We start from the raw sequence: 20,589 nt of genomic DNA, 5'->3' as shown, positions 1-20,589 counted from the left end.
GGTGTTAGCCCGACCCTGGCTTCAGGTTACTGTGGAGTCCTGAGCAAGCCTCAGTAGCCTCACTCGCTCCGTAAAGGGCTCCCTCTTTGAGAATGCTGCAGTCCTGTGGAGTGGGGAAGGTCACTATGAACCCGTATGTCCCTAAGAGGGTCATTGTTCCCCTGGGAGTCTGAAGAATGTGTCTCATGAACCACTGAAATCCTCCCTCCTTCTCAGGGTGTTTCCTTTCCCAATCCCAGGAAGTTGCTCGTCCCTTTGGTTCCTTCCTGAGTAGCTCCACCCTCAGTGCTGGTGGCAACAAGAAGAAGGAGGAGGATGTGGCCTCCGCCGTGACGTTCCTCCTGAAGAGTGCGGAACTAGCTGCACTGATGGCTGCTTTGAAGTCTCCGGAGATGACGAAACAGAATGCGACAACACAGTCTATGGGTGAGGAGGATGGGAGGCTCCCACATCACCTGGTGGTGGCTGTTGGATGGGGGTTATACTCTTCTCAATACAGAAGACCACTGCAGCCTCGATGCCCCTCTCTCAGGGTTTATAACCCAGCCATGGGCGGCAGGTGAATGAGCCATTGGGAGAGACAAGCCCCTGGCCCCTCCCTCTCTGCCCAAGGCCCTGCCCCTCCTGTTTCACCCCATCTCTTCCGCTGGAGCCAAGAGCAACCCACTCCCCCAGCCCCATTGCACCAGGTGGGCAGCGCAGCGGGAGCACCCCTAGCCCTGGTGTGCCGGTCAGCCGGATCGTCCCCACCTTCAGCGCAAGGTGGATGGGCAGGCAGCATGATGCGGCATGGCCCCGGCCTCAGTGCCCCCAGCCCTGGGCCTTGTGAGCCGGCCTGCCCCAGCCCCTCAGCCACGGAAGAACGGGAAGGGAACTGGAAGCAGGCAGGAGAAGACCTGGGGATGGAGCATGAGCAGGTCCACACCAGGCTGTTTGGGGAGGCACAGCCTTCCCCGGCCTATGCTCCCCGCCACCCATAAACCCAGCCCTGGGGCTTTGCAGCAATGGCAGCTGCCTGAGAGGGTTTTAAAAGCGATGCCAATCTCCTGTCACCACAGGCAGCTGCCATTGCATCCTTCTTTCACTCCCTGCCCCAGCAATACCCCTTCTTGCTGCTTCCCCTGCTAAAGCGCAGAGGTGAGACAGCTGGGAGAAGCTGCCTTCTGCCTCTTGGCACAGTGACATCTTCATGGGGACTCAGGGACGATGGCTCATAGGAGGTCAGCCAGAGGGGCTCAGGGAAACACAGAGAAATGGAGGTGAGGAGAAAGGGGGAGGGGCTGGTGGGATTCAGAGAGAGTGGAGCTCCAAACCTGCCTTGCCCTTGCAGCAAGAGGCTTTGCCATTTCCCTCCCCAGCTATCGAGACGCTCGTTGTGCCGGCTGCAGGTCCCTGTGATAAGGCCTTAACGCTGAGAGCTCAGGAGCAGGCAATGGACATTCACTGCGATACGGTCACCAGAGCAACGACAGAAGGTACCATCCTGGTGCTTCATAGGCAATCACCCCTGTAGCTAGACACCAAACCTCATCCCTAGTTCTCCCCTTCCCCTCACCCCAGGCTGGTTCGCTCGCCTCTGTTATCCTGACACTAGTGTGGACCTTGTTGGCTGAGCCAGTGTTTCTCAGGTCGTTGAGCTATGCGGAGTCCTTCATTCCTGGTTGTCCCTCAGCGTGAAAACCAAGGAATTGGGGGAGGGGCAGGGAGAAGAGAGAAGCTTTGACAGGCGTATGAATTGGTCCAGAGAATGGAAAGATCAGAGATCCGTTGGCCCAACACATGACGTCCTGATGATGAGCCCAGCTAGGCCCCAGGTTGACGTGTGTGACTTCCTGGATAATATTTATCAATTTTACTCAGATTTTCAGGCCAGTAGGACCTAACTGGGACTGGTTCTTAATTCTTCAGCACCAGGGAAAACTCCTCACTAGCCAACCCCTCTGCCTCTCCTAACCCAGAAAAACTATGGCTTCACCTCAGAGCTTTCATCTGGGACTGTCTACCTGGCTGGATAATGTGCAGTGTGGGGGGATGATTTCTAAAGAGCACTAACATATTGTGCATTAATTGGTCTGCATAGACCCTACTTGTGTGCACTAAAGGTTCCCTAGTGTGCTTTAATGTACGTTAGTGCACTTTAGGAATCACACTCACATAGAGCACTCTGGATGTTTCCAGCACAGAAATGCTTCTGTGGAAGAAGAGGGAGGAGGCAACATACCCTACTGGCTAAAGCTCAAACTACTAGCCTGGGTTCTGTTCCCAGCTCTGCCCCAGACTCGCTGTGACCTTTGGCACCTGGCTTGCTATTTCTTTTTCTCAGTGTCCCTGTCTCTATGATGAGGCATCTTTTCATGTTTTCAGATTTTTGGCCTGTTGCTTTTATTTCTTACTCCACCCTGGACTCCATCATTAACGAGAGATTTCTCAACGAGGGAAATCTAACGGCTGATGAGAAATTGAGGAATTTTCACCTGAATTCCAGGGTGGTGAGTGGGGCTGTTGGCAATGGGAGGCCCATAGACCTCCTCAAACCTGTGAAGTTCACCCTGCGCCATAGACAGGTGAGTGTCGAGCCTTTTACTTTGCTCTGTGCCCGGGGCTCCAGCTGGTCACTTAAAAAGTGCGTCTCCTGCAGGGCATTTGAGTTCTGTTGCCTTTCTGGACTGAGAAACAGTTATCTGAGAAACAGAGGGAGCTTCTTCAGCCCTGACACGGGGGCTGTTTTGGTGGAGGACGTTACATAGGGTTCACACCAGGCCTGATTGGGTTATGATTCATCATGTAAAATGCTCTGGAGTAACAACTGTCCCAGACTCACCCCTTAGAGCAGGAACAACTGGAAAGCAACTCCCTATAGCAGTGGTCCCCAAACTTTTGAGGGTCTCTCCCCCAACCCGTTCATGCCCCTGCCCTGAGCCAGGGCTAGGAGCGGGGCCGCAGCTCGGGTGGGTGGGGAAGGACATGGACAGGGGTAAGGGGACTGAGGCTGGGGCTACAGCTGGGTTGGGGCTGGGGCTGGGGATGGGAGTGGAGCATCAGTCGGGCTGTGGTGTGGGCTAGCAGCCAAGTCCATGCCCAGGTGCAGCTCCACTCCCAGCCCTGCCCCCAACCTGGGCCAGGAATGGAGCTGCAAGGGTCTGGGTCTGGGAGTGGAGCCATGCTGAGGCTGGGGGTTGTGCCAGGCCTGGGGCTGGAAGTCAGGGATGCGGCTACTGGTGGGACCAGAGCAGAGCTCAGAGTGGGTAGGGGCTGGGTGGTGCTTCCTTTCTGCCCCCCATGGGGACTGACCCAGGACCTGTCATGTCCCTCTGAAGGTTCCTCTGTGTTCCCCTAGGGGGGTGCACCCCAGAGTTGGGGACCTCTCCATATAGATAGCAGAGTTCAGGAAAACAGCATGAGATGGTGCCTTCTTTGATAAAGTAATGAACTTGCTATTGTGCATGTGGATATTTGTGGGCGGGTGTGTGAATGCCTTTTATTGGCACAAATTGGAACTGCACAATTGTGTGTCATAGACCCTACAGAGCTGAGAGTTAAGGGAATTACCACTTTAGCTCTGTTCTCAGGGGTTTGTGCTATTGGAGCTGGAGGATCTTGCTTATATTTCTACTGCCAATTGGAAGTCCCAAATGACTGTTACCTGCAGCACAGTGAGAGCCATGAAGCCATTGGTGATTTCAGGTTTATGATGGTCTATTAGAAATGTGTGACAAAAGAAACAGTGTTCTCCCCAGGATCCAGTGAGGATGATGATAGAGTGTTTTTTTTTTTCCAGGCAAAGAAAGAGGAGGAAGAGACTCGCTGCGTTTACTGGAAATTCATCGATGGGAAAGGCACCTGGGCTGAGGATGGCTGCACTGTTCTCGAGATGAACAGCGCTTACACCATCTGCAGCTGTGACCATCTCTCCAGCATCGCACTCCTTATGGATCACACCGGAGCAGCGGTATCTCATTGTCAGACTCAGATCAAAGGGCTGGACTCTGAGCTCCTGACTGGGCAAAATCAGTGGGAATTTTGCCTGAATGAACGCTGAGTCGGAACGTCAGGGTATAATCTGTGGCCATACAGGATGGATCAGGGTCAAGGGGGCTGGGCTGGGGTTGTGATCTGAGGTGCCTGGAGTAGCCCACACTAACAATGTCAAGGCCAGGGTAGGCTGAAAAAAGGAGAACAGGCTGCAAAAAGGATGCAAAAAAACCCTGGTGATCATGTTTTCTAGAGCTTTAATCATTTTTGTTGCTCTTCTTTGGACTTTCTCCAATTTGCCCACGTCCTTCCTGAAATGTGGCACCCAGAACTGGACACAATACTCCAGTTGAGGCCTAATCAGCACAGAGTAGAGTGGAAGAATTACTTCTCGTGTCTTGCTTGCCATACTGCTGCTAATACGTCCCAGAATGATGTTTGCTTTTTTTGCAGCAGTGTTACACTCTTGACTCATATTTAGCTTGTGATCCACACAGAGCCGTCCTTAGGTATATGCAGCTGCATACACGGCAGTGTAGGACATCTGAAAATTTGGGGCTACCCCTGGGTCCTAATGTCGACCCTCCCACCTCTTCCTATCCCTGTTCTGACTCTTCCTGCAGGCTTCCACAGCTCTGAGTGTGGCAAGCTTCAGCATTGTAAAGCGCCATTGTAAACAGTGCACCAGGTAGCTATACGCCTCTTGTGGAGGTGGAGTTTTTTAGAGAGCTGAGCAGTGTAGGCTAGTCCTTACTAAAGTCAAGATATACCACGTCTACCGCTCCCCCCCATCCACAAGGCTTGTTATCTTGTCAAAGAAAACTATTGAGCTGGCTTGACACGATTTGTTCTTGACAAATCCATGCTGACTGTTATTTATCACCTATTATCTTCTAGGTGTTTGTAAATTGGTTGCTTAATTATCTGCTCCATTATCTTTCCTGGGACAGAAGTTAAGCTGACTGGTCTGTAATTCCCCAGGGTGTCCTTACTTCCCTTTATTTACTATATAGTGTCCCAGGGCTTACTGGTGAGTCTCCCTTTGCTTTGTTACAGGACAGTTACACACTGACCATCATCAGCGACGTGGGACTGACCCTCTCCCTGCTGTGCCTCTTCCTCGCCATCCTCACCTTCCTCCTGTGCCGCTCCATCCGCAACGTCAGCACCTCCCTCCACCTGCAGCTCTGCCTCTGCCTCTTCCTGGCCCACCTGCTCTTCCTCACCGCAGTGAAGCGCACTGAGAATCAGGTCTGTTATCCACTTTTATTCTTGGTTGAAAATTGAGCTGGGTCCAGATCCTCTGTCAGCATTTCTAAAGCTCCCCTCACCCCAGCACCTTTTTCTACCCTCGGCTGGACGGTAACATTTATTCCATGTTCTTTAGTCTTTCAGAAGTAATTATATATTCCCCTCCAAAAGAAATCCCTATGGGTGAAACCAGTCCTTCCCTTTTCCTTGTGGGCCCCATCCTTCATCATTCAGACAAAGGAACCCTGGTTTCCAGAGTCACAGCCCCTGCCTGTCCTCTCTGCCCCCAGACTAATGGGCAGATGCAAGGCACCTATATCCTGAAGCAGATATAGAGAAGAGAACCTACACCCTCCAGGTCTCTCCCTGTTATGAGGACTGGGAACTTGTTTATGTCCCTGATCCCTTTCCTGGGATTCCTACAGTATCCAACTCTTTTCTGAGTGGAGATCAGGACTGGGCTGGACTCTGAATGATTGAAAGGACCAGCCAACTTGCCCTTAGACAAGCCCCTGTAGACTGAAGAATGTATTGTCTCTGGGAGAGCGTCATAACAAGAGAGATGTGTTAATAAAAAGCCCTATGTGATCCTCACAAAAGTCCCCCCACCTCCAGATTCAGTATTTCCTTTCCCGGAAGCAGTGTCCCAGAGCTCTGTCTCATCCTGTCCTCAGGTGGTCTGTGCTGTCATTGCTGGCTTCCTACACTACCTCTTCCTGGCCTGCTTCAGCTGGATGTTCTTGGAGGGGCTGCACCTCTTCCTCACCGTCAGGAACCTGAAGGTCGTGAATTACACCAGCGCCAGCCGGTTCAAGAAGAGATTCATGTACCCGTTTGGCTATGGATTCCCAGCCCTGGTGGTGGCTATTTCTGCAGCGGTGAATCCTGGTGGCTACGGAACTTCCAAACAGTACGTGCAGCGCCCATCCCGAAGGGGAGCTGGGATGTGGCTTCCATGCAATTGTTTGGCTCACCCCAGGTCTGACTTGAACCTAGATTTCCCGGCTCATCCTGCCGGGGAGCTGAATGTCCCCCTGGGACCCTTCCCATTCCCAGGGACACTAATCTGCCCCGAGCGCTGCAGTTGAGTTGCCCCCTGTCAGAGATCTACACTCCTCACCCCACTGATGATGCAGAAGAACAAGCCAGAATGATCCCAGCTTGACTCCCAGCTCCCAGGCTGGGTTTGTGGGGCTGGTGGGTAGGAAACAAATGCACCTTCTTCCTGTGTGCAAATCCCTGATGATCCCCTCTCTAAAGTGAGCGACTCCACTAAAACAGGGTGTGGCGTGTTCTAGACACCCCAGGCGAGATCCTCAGCTGGTGTAAATCAGGGCAGCTCCACTTCCTTCAGTGCAGCTAGGCCAATGTCCCTCCGCTGCATGTCTGGCCCTCCATCAATACTGCGCCCACCCACCAGAAAGGGTCATGGGAAGAGGTGGAAGAGGAAGTGATGGCTGGAAGCAGGAGATGCCGAGGTATATGGGCTGGCTGAGATCCATCTCGCTTTTGAGAGCCAGCTGCCCTGTGACACCCCCCCTCTGCCCCGGGGTCTGAAAAAGGGCAGTATCATAGAATCATAGAATATCAGGGTTGGAAGGGACCTCAGGAGGTATCTAGTCCAACCCCCTGCTCAAAGCAGGACCAAACCCAACTAAATCATCCCAGCCAGGGCGTTGTCAAGCCTGACCTTAAAAACCTCTAAGGAAGGAGATTCCACCACCTCCCTAGGTAACCCATTCCAGTTCTTCACCATCCTACTAGTGAAAAAGCTTTTCCTAATGTCCAACCTAAACCTCCCCCTCTGCAACTTGAGACCATTACTCCTTGTTCTGTCATCTTCTACCACTGAGAACAGTCTAGATCCATCCTCTTTGGAACCCCCTTTCAGGTAGTTGAAAGCAGCTATCAAATCCCCCCTCATTCTTCTCTTCTGCAGACTAAACAATCCCAGTTCCCTCAGCCTCTCCTCATGTGCTCCAGCCCCCTAATCATTTTTGTTGCCCTCCGCTGGACTCTCTCCAATTTATCCACATCCTTCTTGTAGTGTGGGGCCCAAAACTGGACACAGTACTCGAAATGAGGCCTCACCAGTGCTGAATAGAGGGGAATGATCACATCCCTCGATCTGCTGGAAATGCCCTTACTTATACAACCCAAAATGCCATTAGCCTTCTTGGCAACAAGGGCACACTGTTGACTCATATTCAGCTTTTCGTCCACCGTAACCCCTAGGTCCTTTCCTGCAGAACTGCTGCCCAGCCATTCGGTCTCTAGTCTGTAGCAGTGCATGGGATTCTTCCGTCCTAAGTGCAGGACTCTGCACTTGTCCTTGTTGAACCTCATCATCTTTCTTTTGGCCCAATCCTCTAATTTGTCTAGGTCCCTCTGTATCCTATCCCTACCCTCCAGCGTATCAACCACTCCTCCCAGTTTAGTGTCATCTGCAAACTTGCTAAGGGTGGAGTCCACACCATCCTCCAGATCGTTAATGAAGATATTGAACAAAACCGGCCCCAGCACCGACCCTTGGGGCACTCCACTTGATACCGGCTGCCAACTAGACATGCAACCATTGATCACTACCCGTTGAGCCCGACAATCTAGCCAGTTTTCTATCCACCTTACCGTCCATTCATCCAGCCCATAGCAGTAATCCCATTAAAGTCACCTTCTTCTTCCTCCGCCCCTGTAGCTGCTGGCTCTGCCTGGAGAGAGGCTTTCGTTGGAGCTTCCTGGGACCAGTCTGTGCCATAATCCTGGTAGGTACCTCACAGAACCACGAGGCCCCATTCTCCTTGCACCTCTGTCACCCTGTGGATTGCAGTGGAGCCAAGAGAAGAATATCTCCCAGAGAATTTAAGTTGAAAGAGTCCTATAAGATCCCATTTCATCCACCCCTCTTTGGCCAGTGCAGGATTTCCCCCAACACAACAACCTACATTCTATGGAGTCAGTCAGGGCGAATGGGTCGGGCACTGGGATGTGAGTCAGGAGCCCTGACTCTTCCACTGGCCTGCTGTGTTAGCTTGGGAAGTAGCTTCCCCTCGCTGTACCTCTGTTTCTCCTCCCACCCGTTGCTCTGCCCCCATTTCTTCAAGCCCCTGCCTATGCCAACAGTTCCCCTTAGGCATGGAAAAAAAATTAGTGGATGTTCAGCACACACAGGCAGCCACCTCCCCTACTCAGGCTCCTGTGCCTCTCGTCCACTGGCAGCCGCACCAATCAACTCCACCCCCTCCATCCCATCACCTCTGGTTTGCCTCAGTCAGCTGTTCTGTGGTGTGCAGGAGGCACTGGGAGGAAGGGGGCAGAACTGTGTGGGAAGAGGTTGGGCAGGGGTGGGAAGAGGCAGGGGCTTGAAGAAAGGGAGGGGCAGAGCTTGGGGCCAAGCGGGGATGGGAAGAGGTGGGGTGGGGGCTTGGGAGAAGGGGTCGGGTGGGGGCGGGATCTGGGGTGGAGTGGGCGGTTGTGTGGCCTGGGGGAAGCTGGCGCCTGTGGTCTTGCCTAGTTGCTTTGTAAACAAATGCTCAGAACAGGGGCTGCCCCTTTCTATGTGTGTGTACAGAACCGACTTCAGTCTCAGCTGGAGCCTCTAGGTGCTACCATCATATGATTAATTATAATATGTCATTACTCATGCAATGCTGCCGTGGAAGCAAGTGGAACCTCTGCTAGAATGACGAGAGTTTTGTCCCTTACCTGGTCCAGCCTGGCTGGTAAATAACCCAAGTGATGGGGGAAGGGAAGGTGGCAGCAGCGTGGGGAGTTTGAGGATGGAAGGGTACATGCATTGCAAGAGATAAAGGTAGCAAATGTCCTTGCAGATTCCTGCCCATCTCAGGCAGCAGGTTAAGAATTAATTTCAGCCTCAGAATTGAAGGGAACACTCTAGAGACAGGACAAATCACACGGCTCTAAATCTGTTATTACTGCAGACCCCATTGGAATCAGTGGAGTCCCTCCAGATTCAGATAAGAGCAGAATGTGGCCCTCTGGCTGTATGGTCACATGTGATGCATTGCAGCCCTGCCTATGCCAACAGTTCCCTGCAGGGCCTGGGACCAGGATCTGGCAGGGAATGGTGTATGACCCACTGGACGAGCAGTCACTGATGTGCAGCCATCTGATCCCATAGGATTGTTCCGTGCCTCAGCCAGAGAGCCTGGCCTTGGCTAACATGTTTTACAAGGAATATTTCATGCTGTTTCCACAGATAAATTTAACATTTTTTCTTGTAACCCTCTGGATCCTGAGAGACAAACTCTCCTCCCTTAATGAAGATGTGTCCACTCTCAAAGACACCAGGTAGGACAGCACTACATCTAGTAGAACAGGGGTGGGCAAACTTTTTGTCTTGAGGGCCACATCTGGGTGGGGAAATTGCATGCAGGGCCATGAATGTAGGGCTGGGGCATGGGGTTGTGCAGGAGGGAGTGCGGGGTGTGGGAGGGGGTGCGGTGTGCAGGAAGCGGCTCAGGGCAAGGGATTGGGGTGGAGGAGGGGTGCGGGATGTACGAGGGGGCTCAGGGTAGGGAGGTTGGGGTGCAGGAGGGAGTGCGGGGTGTGGGATCGGGCTCATGGCAGGGGTGCAGGGAAGGGTGCGTAGTGCGGGAGGGCTCAAGGAAGGAGGTTGAGGTACGGGATGCAGGAGGAATTTGGGGTGCAGGGACTGGCCCAGCACCACTTACCTAGAGTGGCTCCGGGGTAGCAGCGGCTTGCAGCGGGACTCAGACAGGCTGCCTGCCTGCCTGCCCTGGCCCTGCACCGCTCCTGGAAGCGGCCGGCACCATGTCCCTGCGACCCCGAAGGGGGCAGAGGGCAGTGTGAGCTGTCCTCGCCTGCGTGTACTTCTCCACAAGCTCCCATTGGATGTGGTTCCTCGTTCCGGCCAATGTGAGCTGGGGAGGAGGGAGCGGAGGGCAGTGCCTGCAGGTGAGGGCAGCATGGCAGAGACCTCTGCTCTCCCCTTCCCCCAGGGGCTCAGGGACGTGGTGCCGGCTGCTTCTGGGAGCGGTGCAGGGCCCACGGCGCCATGGGGGCGGCAATTCTGTGGGCCAGATCCAAAGCCCTGATGGGCCGGATCTGGCCCGTGGGCCATAGTTTGCCCACCCCTGTACAAGAAGGGTCCAGTGAGCCTCCTGTATGGACATTCCTGTTGGATTCTGCACAGATTGCTGCTACCATACAGCTGAGCACATGCCTCTGTAGGGTTTCCAGGTTATCTTGGCGACCTTTGGCTTGATGAGAGAGTAACAGTCTCGTTGTCCAAGGAGCTGATAAACCCTAAGTCAATCAGGAGTCCCTTACTCATGAGTCCTAAAGTTGTCCATTGGAACATCTGCCAAAATAAGGACAATTTGCATGAATAGGGGTATGCTATATCTGATCTTAAATTAGACACAGCACAGCCAGGGTGGCAATTGAAGGGTCAGGTTAGGAGAGAGGAGAGGTCTACGGCAGTAAAGGATCATCATGGGACATACTTTTCTGCCATGTGCATCATGTTGGTCCCTGGATGGATATTGAGATGACAGTTGCAGTCTGTTCCAAAGCCCGCTGAAGTCAGTGGAAGTAATGGGACAGAAGAGGCTGCTTGATCAGTGAGGCTCTTGCAGTAAGTCCTGTGGTACATTCAGATTGTGGAATGCAAATAGTCTTTAAAGCAGCTCATTATGAAATCTGTTTGGGAGGAACAAGATCAGAGCTGCCAGCTGGGAGTGCTGGATGGAGACATGAGAAGGGAAAAAGATTTTGGAACCAGATCAAAATGTTGAGACTTCAGAAAGCCATGGTGTTACTTACTGCATGTGCCTAGAGCTATGTAAGGAGAAATACAAGTCTGTGCTGATATTCAGAGCGGGGCCATGTGCTATGTAGGGAGGAAACTAATCTCTTTTCCCTGGGGCTGTGGATACTGTCGAGGTAAAGTGCCATCCATTGAGGAGGAAGGCAAGTGTGGGTCACCTTTGCTCTGTAGCAACCCCTCTGTCTATTTATGGAACAGCATAGATGGGTTCCCGAGAGCCCAATATCCTGTTCCCACTTGATTGTCACATTGCCAGGGCCTGATGTGAAGGGATTAGAAACAAAACTGTAATGAGAGGTTGAACCATTTGCTTTGGAAGAGCCACCTGTAGGAGGGGAAGGTGTGTGGGGGGAAGATTGTTGGGCACAATATTGTATTTCAGATTCATAGGCATAAATTGCCATTGTGTTCGTCTTGACAGTAACCCTAAGACACAGTAAAGCGGGTGCCAGCTGTTTCGCCCCACACTGCCCAGAGCCCCCTGACTCAGTCACTCACCATCGGGTCATTATAACGGGATCTCTCCATCTGCCTTTATCCAGGCTACTGACCTTTAAAGCCATCGCCCAGCTCTTCATTCTGGGCTGCACATGGAGCCTTGGTCTCCTCCAAGTCGGCCCAGCAGCCACGGTCATGAAGTATTTATTCACCATCGTCAACAGCCTGCAGGGAGCCTTCATCTTCCTGGTGCACTGTCTCCTCAATCGCCAGGTAATGCCCATGGCGGATCATCAGCCACCCACTGACTTCACAGGCCTAGCAATGGCCTGGCCTGAGGGTGTTAGTTACATGATGTAGTGACCATGTCTCTTATTCTCCAGGTGAGAGAGGAGTACAGGAGATGGATTAAAGGCATAAGAAAACCCAGCCCCACAACTCAAACTTTTAGTCCATCCGGGTCCACTGTCACTACCAGCACCAAGATGGTAAGAGAGCCTCTATTCTGTTCCAATACCAGCTCCAAAAGTCCCATCTATCTGGGTCATAGAATCATAGAATCTCAGGGTTGGAAGGGACCTCAGGAGGTCATCTAGTCCAACCCCCTGCTCAAAGCAGGACCAAACCCAACTAAATCATCCTAGCCAGGGCTTTCTCAAGCCTGACCTTAAAAACCTCTAAGGAAGGAGATTCCACCACCTCCCTAGGTAACCCATTCCAGTTCTTCACCACCCTACTAGTGAAAAAGGTTTTCCTAATGTCCAACCTAAACCTCCCCCTCTGCAACTTGAGACCATTACTCCTTGTTCTGTCATCTTCTACCACTGAGAACAGTCTAGATCCATCCTCTTTGGAACCCCCTTTCAGGTAGTTGAAAGCAGCTATCAAATCCCCCCTCATTCTTCTCTTCTGCAGACTAAACAATCCCAGTTCCCTCAGCCTCTCCTCATAAGTCATGTGCTCCAGCCCCCTAATCATTTTTGTTGCCCTCCGCTGGACTCTCTCCAGTTTATCCACATCCTTCTTGTAGTGTGGGGCCCAAAACTGGACACAGTACTCGAAATGAGGCCTCACCAGTGCTGAATAGAGGGGAATGATCACATCCCTCGATCTGCTAGAAATGCCCCTACTTATACAACCCAAAATGCCATTAGCCTTCTTGGCAACAAGGGCACACTGACTCATATTCAGCTTTTCGTCCACTGTAACCCCTAGGTCCTTTCCTGCAGAACTGCTGCCCAGCCATTCGGTCTCTAGTCTGTAGCAGTGCATGGGATTCTTCCGTCCTAAGTGCAGGACTCTGCACTTGTCCTTGTTGAACCTCATCATATTTCTTTTGGCCCAATCCTCTAATTTGTCTAGGTCCCTCTGTATCCTATCCCTACCCTCCAGCGTATCAACCACTCCTCCCAGTTTAGTGTCATCTGCAAACTTGCTAAGGGTGGAGTCCACACCATCCTCCAGATCGTTAATGAAGATATTGAACAAAACCGGCCCCAGCACCGACCCTTGGGGCACTCCACTTGATACTGGCTGCCAACTAGACATGCAACCATTGATCACTACCCGTTGATCCCGACCATCTAGCCAGTTTTCTATCCACCTTACCATCCATTCATCCAGCCCAGACTTCTTTAACTTGCTGGCAAGAATACTGTGGGAGACTGTATCAAAAGCTTTGCTAAAGTCCAGAAATAGCACATCCACTGCTTTCCCCTCATCCACAGAGCCGGTTATCTCATCATAGAAGGCAATTGGGTTAGTCAGGCATGATTTGCCCTTGGTGAATCCATGCTGACTGTTCCTGATCACTTTCCCCTTCTTTAAGTGGTTCAGAATTGATTCCTTGAGGACCTGTTCCATGATTTTTCCAGGGACTGAGGTGAGACTGACTGGCCTGTAGTTCCCTGGATCTTCCTTCTTCCCTTTTTTAAAGATGGGCACTACATTAGCTTTTTTCCAGTCATCCGGGACCTCCCCCGATCGCCATGATTTCTCAAAGATAATGGCCAATGGCTCTGCAATCTCATCAGCCAACTCCTTTAGCACCCTCGGATGCAGTGCATCTGGCCCCATGGACTTGTGCTCGTTCAGTTTTTCTAAATAGTCCCGAACTACTTCTTTCTCCACAGAGAGCTGGTCACCTCCTCCCCATACTGTGCCGCAGAGTGCAGCTGTCTGGGAGCTGACCTTGTCTATGAAGACAGAGGCAAAAAAAGCATTGAGTACACTAGCTTTCTCCACATCCTCTGTCACTAGGTTCCCTCCCTCATTCAGAAAGGGGCCCACACTTGCCTTGACTTTCTTCTTGTTGCTAACATACCTGAAAAAACCCTTCTTATTACTCCTAACATCTCCGGCTAGCTGCAACTCCAAGTGTGATTTGGCCTTCCTAATTTCACTCCTGCATGCCTGAGCAATACTTTTATACTCCTCCCTGGTCATTTGTCCAATCTTCCACTTCTTGTAAGCTGTTTTTTTGTGTTTAAGATGAGCAAGGATTTCACTGTTAAGCCAAGCTGGTCGCCTGCCATATTTACTTTTCTTCCTACACATCGGGATGGTTTGTTCCTGCAACCTCAATAAGGATTCTTTAAAATACAGCCAGCTTTCCTCGACTCCTTTCCCCATCATGTTACTCTCCCAGGGGACCTTGCCCATCAGTTCCCTGAGGGAGTCGAAGTCTGCTTTTCTGAAGTCCAGGGTCTCTGTTCTACTGCTCTCCTTTCTTCCTTGTGTCAGGATCCTGAACTCGACCATCTCAGGGTCACTGCCTCCCAGGTTCCCATCCACTATTGCTTCCTCTACTATTTCTTCCCTGTTTGTGAGCAGCAGGTCAAGAAGAGCTTTTCCCCTAGTTGGTTCCTCCAGCACTTGCACCAGGAAATTGTCCCCTGCACTTTCCAGAAACTTCCTGGATTGTCTGTGCACTGCTGTTTTGCTCTCCCAGCAGATATCGGGGTGATTAAAGTTACCCATGAGAACCAGGGTCTGTGATCTAGCAACTTCTGTTAATTGCTGGAAGAAAGCCTCATCCTCCTCATCCCCCTGGTCTGGTGGTCTGTAGCAGACTCCCACCACGACATTACCCTTGTTGTTCATATTTCTAAATTTAATCCAGAGACTCTCAGGTTTTTCTGCAGTTTCATACTGGATCTCTGAGCAGTCATACTGCTCTCTTACATACAACACAACTCCCCCACCTTTTCTGCCCTGCCTATCTTTCCTGAACAGTTTATATCCATCCATGACAGTACTCCAATCATGTGAGTTATCCCACCAAGGCTCTGTTATTCCAATTACATCATAATTCCTTGACTGTGCCAGGACTTCTAGTTCTCCCTGCTTGTTCCCCAGGCTTCTTGCATTTGTGTATAGACATGTAAGATAACTCACTGATTGTCCTGGTGTCCCAGAATGGGGCAGGAGCCCTCCCCTCTTGCACTCACCTACTTGTGCTTTCTCCCGATATCCCACTTCCCCACTTACCTCGGGGCTTTGGTCTCCTTCCCCCGGTGAACCTAGTTTAAAGTCCTCCTCACTAGGTTAGCCTGTTGTAGCTCCTGAGGTGCCTTGTCCCCTGAGTGACACATGCTTGTTTTAATCCAGGGGTAGGCAACCTATGGCACGTGTGCCGAAGGCGGCATGTGAGCTGATTTTCAGTGGCACTCACACTGCCCGGGTCCTGACCACCAGCCTGGGGGGCTCTGCATTTTAATTTAATTTTAAATGAAGCTTCTTAAACAGTTTAAAAACCTTATTTACTTTACATACAACAACAGTTTAGTTATATATTATAGACTTAGAGAAAGAGACCTTCTAAAAACATTAAAATAATATTACTGGCACACAAAACCTTAAATTAGAGTGAATAAATGAAGACTTGGCACACCACTTCTGAAAGGTTGCCGACCCCTGTTTTAATCCATCTGAGAACGGCATTGGGTGTTTTAGTGAGATTCAATTTCATCCAAATCAAGGGGGAATCCCAGGTCTTCTAGAACCCAGCACAGAACTCCTCCTTTCTTGTGCACCTCCATGTTCCCTTCCCTTTGCTTCTTTGTAGGCTCCATGCACCGCTCGCTCTGGAATGGGCTGGGAAGATGTTGGATTTGACACAAATTCAGGTAATTTTCCAGTTGGGGAGGCTTGCAAACCAAAATTGGGGTGGAAATCTTGTCAGTGCAGATGGGCCATCCCCAACAAAGAGTTAGCACTGCATGGAATTTCCTCTGGCTCCGTTACCTCTACTGGGAAAGGATCCAGAAGCTTTGTCTGGAGGGTAAAGTGGAGCCTTATGTCTGGAAAAACCTCCCTGCTCCAGTCCCAGCATGAGAGGCCGCAACCTTTGCCTGGACGTGGACATTTCTGGTTTATTTAGAGCAGCCTATATTGACTGCTACTTTATGGCTTACCTGTGCGTGGCTCGGGGAAGGGAGTGGGCTTTGTCTACACTTAAGTTATTTTCCTGCACATGATGTCACTTCAGTGGAAGCTGGCTGCATTTTGCAGTCTCTGCACTATTCCTGAATGAGGACCCAGTCCTGATCCCATTAAAGTTGACTGGAATTTTCCCATGGGATTGGCACTCAATGTATATTTGTTTTACTGGCAGTGAATTGCGGAGAGCCCTCCACTTCATCCCTGTGAAACAGTCACCTCTCCAACCAACGATGTTTATCATGCAGCCGGCTTTGCTGTGCCAGTTGGGCAGGTGCTTCAGCTGCCATTCTTCAACGACTACATACAAAACCTGGAAGGGGAAGCGGGATTTGACCAAATCCTCTCTCTGATCCAAATCCACAACTCCTACTGAATTCAAAGGCCACCCTACGGTTGTATCTGGGTGTCTCTCCCAGATTTAAAGAGCCAGATCCCAGATCAGAGAGCAGTTATTTCTTAGGGAAAGCACACCGTGCGAGGGGCAAGGGGTGGGGATGGGGCAATTTGCAAAGCCGTCGCGTGCTATGTGTGTGAGCTAGCTCTGCTGTTTCACTGTAATGTGTAAAGAATAAAAAACCTGCTTATGGACCTTGGTTGCTTCTTTGGTTTGAGGGTTTGCTATCACGTTCTGTGTATCCTGGAAACCTAGGGCCCAATTCTAAAGCCTCTTTATGCCAATCTGGCAGTGTAAAGGGACTTTAAAGTGGGCAGAAATGGCCCTGTGATTAGCCCTCCAGTGCAGGAGTCCTTCCTGGCTTCTGTAGAGCTGGCATAAAATCTCTACATTAGCCCTGCTCCCAGCCCTGGCATGTGGGTTGTGAGTGGTGGGGTGGAGGTGCTGCTGAGGGAATGGCTGAAGACATGGCTTCATGGCTATTGTTATTGAGTATTAATCATTTTTATGTGTTTTTTTGTGATTTCATAGGTATATATATCCCCTTTTAGGCCCCAAACCAAGCCAGTAGAAAGGTATATAAGATCTCGAGCACCAACGCTGAGCTAATTAAAACTATCCTCCCTGTATCTCTCTGTGAAACGTTTACAAGGGCAACTTGCTAATTGTACTTGCACATCCACAGAGAGGGAGTCTGTTCGAGGAGGTGATAAGAGTGTTAAAACAACTGTGCTCTGGAATTGGTCTTGCAGAACCCCCCTCCTTCATTTAGTGTCCTGCTTGTTTTCTACTTCTGTATCAGAGACGTTACATAGATTGATGGGACTCTGTCACCTCTGAAAAATAAAATTGTAAAATAAGGATGTCAAGGAAGAGGAGGTAGTAAAACAAAAGTGCAAGATGTGACTGAAAGATAAAGAATGAATGTGAATAAATGCGTGTGATGCGAATAAATAATTACCAAATCAAAGGTGCCAGCCTAAGTGTTATAACTGTGATATCCCATGCCGAAGAATGCATAGCGCAGAGATAACCGGATGACCCCGCAGGGCAAGCCAGAATCCACCCAAGTGCCCCCTCCCAATGGAGGGCTGAAGACTCAAAGAACAAGATAACACTCAACCGTCAGGGATGTGCCATCTGCTGATTGATTATCACTTCACACAAACATAACTATAACAACTTCAGTTTGCAGACCGTGTGTGCATGTATGGATGTATGGATAGAGGGTTGTCTTTATAAATGATTGAATTTTGCTTCCTTTCATAAATGAACTACTGTTTTGTATTAACAATAAATGCAGCGCTTTTGCCTTATCCCTCTTACAAGATCCTGTTGGTCTTTATTGGTATAACACAGTCTGCTTCCAAAGGCCCAGAAGGATCCTTGAAAATGCACTAGTTTACACCAGCTGAGGACATGGCCTGTAATCGATTTTCAGCTCCAGTGCTGTCACTGCACCACTAAATGCTCTTCCACTTTTTTTGTTTTCAAACCGTGCTGTCCACACAAGACTATGAAATTCGCTGATGTCATGTTTCCGTAATAAATTTCTCCAAACTGAGAGCAATGACTGTCAGCCCACTTCTGTTCACCAGTACTTATTTATATTATCTTGCTACGTACAGTCCCACTATGCTTGGTGCTGTACATACACACAGTAAGGGTATGTCTACACTACAAGAGTAGTTCGATTTAATTTAGGTCGAATTTGTGGATTCGACCTTATGAATTCGAATTTGTGTATCCACACTAAGGACACTAATTCGACTTTGTGAGTCCACACTAACGGGGCAAGCGTCGACATTGGAAACGGTGCATTCTGGGCAGCTATCTCACAGTTCCCGCAGTCCCCGCTTCCCATTGGAATGCTGGGTAGAGCCCCCAATGCCTGCTGGGGGAAAAATGTGTTGAGGGTGGTTTTGGGTAACTGTCGTCATTCAACCGTCACTCCCGCCCTCTCTCCCTGAAAGCTCCGGCGGGAAATCTGTTACCGCACTTTTCTGGTCAGTGACAGCGCGGACGCCACAGCACTGCGAGCATGGAGCCCGCTGCGATCATCGCTGCACTTATGGCCATTGTCAACTCCTCGCACCTTATCATCCACCTCTTCCACAGTCAGCTGCTGAGAAATCGGGTGAGGAGGCTCCGGCAGTGCGGTGAGGACATGAAGTGTCAGAGTGGCACAGACCTCTCACAAAGCACGGGACCCCGCGCCGCGGAGATCATGGTGGCAATGGGTCACGTTCATGCTATGGGACGGCGATTCTGGGCCCGGGAAACAAGCACGGACTGGTGGGACTGCATAGTGCTGCAGGTCTGGGATGAATCACAGTGGCTGCGAAACTTCAGAATGCGTAAGGGCACTTTCCTTGAACTGTGTGACTTGCTGGCCCCTGCCCTGAAGCGCCAGGACACCCGGATGCGAGCAGCCCTGACTGTGCAGACGCGAGTGGCCATAGCCCTCTGGAAACTTGCCACGCCAGACAGCTACCGGTCAGTAGTGAACCACTTTGGCGTGGGCAAATCTACCGTGGGGGTTGCTGTGATGCAAGTAGCCCACGCAATCGTTGAGCTACTGCTCTCAAAGGTAGTGACCCTGGGAAACGTCCAGGTCGTCATAGATGGCTTCGCCGCGATGGGATTCCCAAACTGCGGTGGGGCTATAGATGGCACTCACATCCCTATCCTGGCACCTGCCCACCAGGCCAGCCAGTATATTAACCGAAAGGGCTACTTTTCAATGGTGCTGCAAGCACTGGTGGACCATAGGGGACGTTTTACCAACATCTACGTCGGGTGGCCGGGCAAGGTTCATGACGCGCGTGTTTTCAGGAACTCTGGTCTGTTTAGACGCCTGCAGGAAGGTAGTTTCTTCCCGGACCACAAAATACGTGTTGGGGATGTGGAGATGCCTACAGTGATCCTCGGGAACCCAGCCTACCCGCTAATGCCCTGGCTCATGAAGCCCTATACAGGCGCCCTGGACAGTGACAAGGAGCTCTTCAACTACCGGCTGAGCAAGTGCAGAATGGTGGTGGAGTGTGCTTTCGGACGTCTCAAGGGGAGATGGAGGAGCTTACTGACTCGCTCGGATCTCAGCGAAACCAATATCCCCATTGTTATTGCAGCTTGCTGTGTGCTCCATAATCTCTGTGAGAGCAAGGGGGAGACCTTTATGGCGGGATGGGAGGTTGAGGCAAATCGCCTGGCTGCTGATTACGCTCAGCCAGACACCCGTGCGATTAGAAGAGCCCAGCGGGAAGCGCTGTGCATCCGGGAGGCTTTGAAAGCTAGGTTCCTCAGAGAGCAGGGTAACCTATGACTGTCCAGTCTCTTTACAGAGAAACTGAACCTGCCCCTGTTTCAGTTACTATTGACTTTTTTCAGCGGTTCCATACCCCGTTCCCCAGGTTTCCCCCCTTCCAACAGATGTTTAAAAATAAATTTATTGGAACATTTTTAATTCACAAAGTTTTCTTTACTAACGAATTCGCGTTAAAGGGTTGAAACAGGGACACAGACTGTGGTGGGTAGGGTGTGCAGTGATGTACAGACCGCTTCTACACTCGAGGACTGACAGGCTCCTGCTCCTACAGCGGTCTCTGGGGGGAGGACGGTTACAGGAGGGTGTGCAGGAAGGGGTGGTTTGCAGGAAGGGGTGAGGGGTGTGTGGGAAGGGTGAGTAGGTGTAGGGGGATGATGGCTCTGGCTGGGGCTCAGGGCATCGGAGAGGTTCATGGCTAGGGTGGAAGGGCATGGTACGGACAGCCTGCCTTGCCATTTGTGGATGCCAGGCACTTGGACCCTGGGGCAGCATACACCTCACAGACTGACTTGGGGCACCAGACACCTCCCAGAGTGACCCGGGTGCCTAGTGACTGCACTGTGTGTGTGACCTGCTGTTGATCCTGCCCCCATGTCTGTACCCTGGTAATGGTGGCCGTCCTATGCAATTAACAAACCCCTATCTCCCCTTCACACAAAGTCTTCTGCAAAGAAACATGACGGAAACAGCAATGAACAGCAAACTATTTTTAATACTCAACTACACAGTTGGGGGATGAAACTGGGATTTTGGATCGGGTGAGCCAGGAAGGGAAGCAATTCTCATACTTTAGGGAATGAGAGCTGTTTGTTACATGAGCGCTCTGCTGGGGTGGAGTGACAGTTTTCACGGCCCCTAGCGCCCCTCCTTGTGATTTTGGGTGAGGGGGGGGACAGGACTTTGTGGCGGGGGAGGGGGGTTGCAGATACAGTTCAGGGGGGCTCTCTGTTCCTG

At 51.1% G+C, this 20,589-nt stretch overlaps 1 protein-coding gene across 5 annotated transcripts in view; it reads left to right on the top strand.

The window, feature by feature from the left end:
* The window catches only part of LOC120390917, a 47,361-nt gene extending 29,741 nt beyond the window's left edge, over positions 1–17,620 (top strand). For 4 of the 5 annotated variants that reach the window (XM_039513978.1, XM_039513982.1, XM_039513981.1 and 1 more), the window contains 12 exons: positions 240–426; positions 1,359–1,475; positions 2,365–2,564; positions 3,779–3,949; positions 5,029–5,223; positions 5,898–6,133; positions 7,919–7,985; positions 9,440–9,531; positions 11,575–11,743; positions 11,854–11,958; positions 15,537–15,597; positions 16,086–17,620. In XM_039513978.1, coding sequence (XP_039369912.1) covers positions 240–426; positions 1,359–1,475; positions 2,365–2,564; positions 3,779–3,949; positions 5,029–5,223; positions 5,898–6,133; positions 7,919–7,985; positions 9,440–9,531; positions 11,575–11,743; positions 11,854–11,958; positions 15,537–15,597; positions 16,086–16,120 — 1,635 coding nt within the window. In that variant the 3' untranslated portion in view covers positions 16,121–17,620. Of the gene's footprint in view, positions 1–239; positions 427–1,358; positions 1,476–2,364; positions 2,565–3,778; positions 3,950–5,028; positions 5,224–5,897; positions 6,134–7,918; positions 7,986–9,439; positions 9,532–11,574; positions 11,744–11,853; positions 11,959–15,536; positions 15,598–16,085 lie in introns of those variants that run through there. The other variant, XM_039513983.1, reaches the window with a different exon arrangement.
* The last annotated feature ends 2,969 nt before the right edge of the window (positions 17,621–20,589 follow it).

This window comes from Mauremys reevesii, linkage group 25, assembly GCF_016161935.1.
Source record: "Mauremys reevesii isolate NIE-2019 linkage group 25, ASM1616193v1, whole genome shotgun sequence".
Classification (NCBI taxonomy): domain Eukaryota; kingdom Metazoa; phylum Chordata; order Testudines; family Geoemydidae; genus Mauremys; species Mauremys reevesii.
This window is presented reverse-complemented; position numbering and strand designations above follow the sequence as displayed.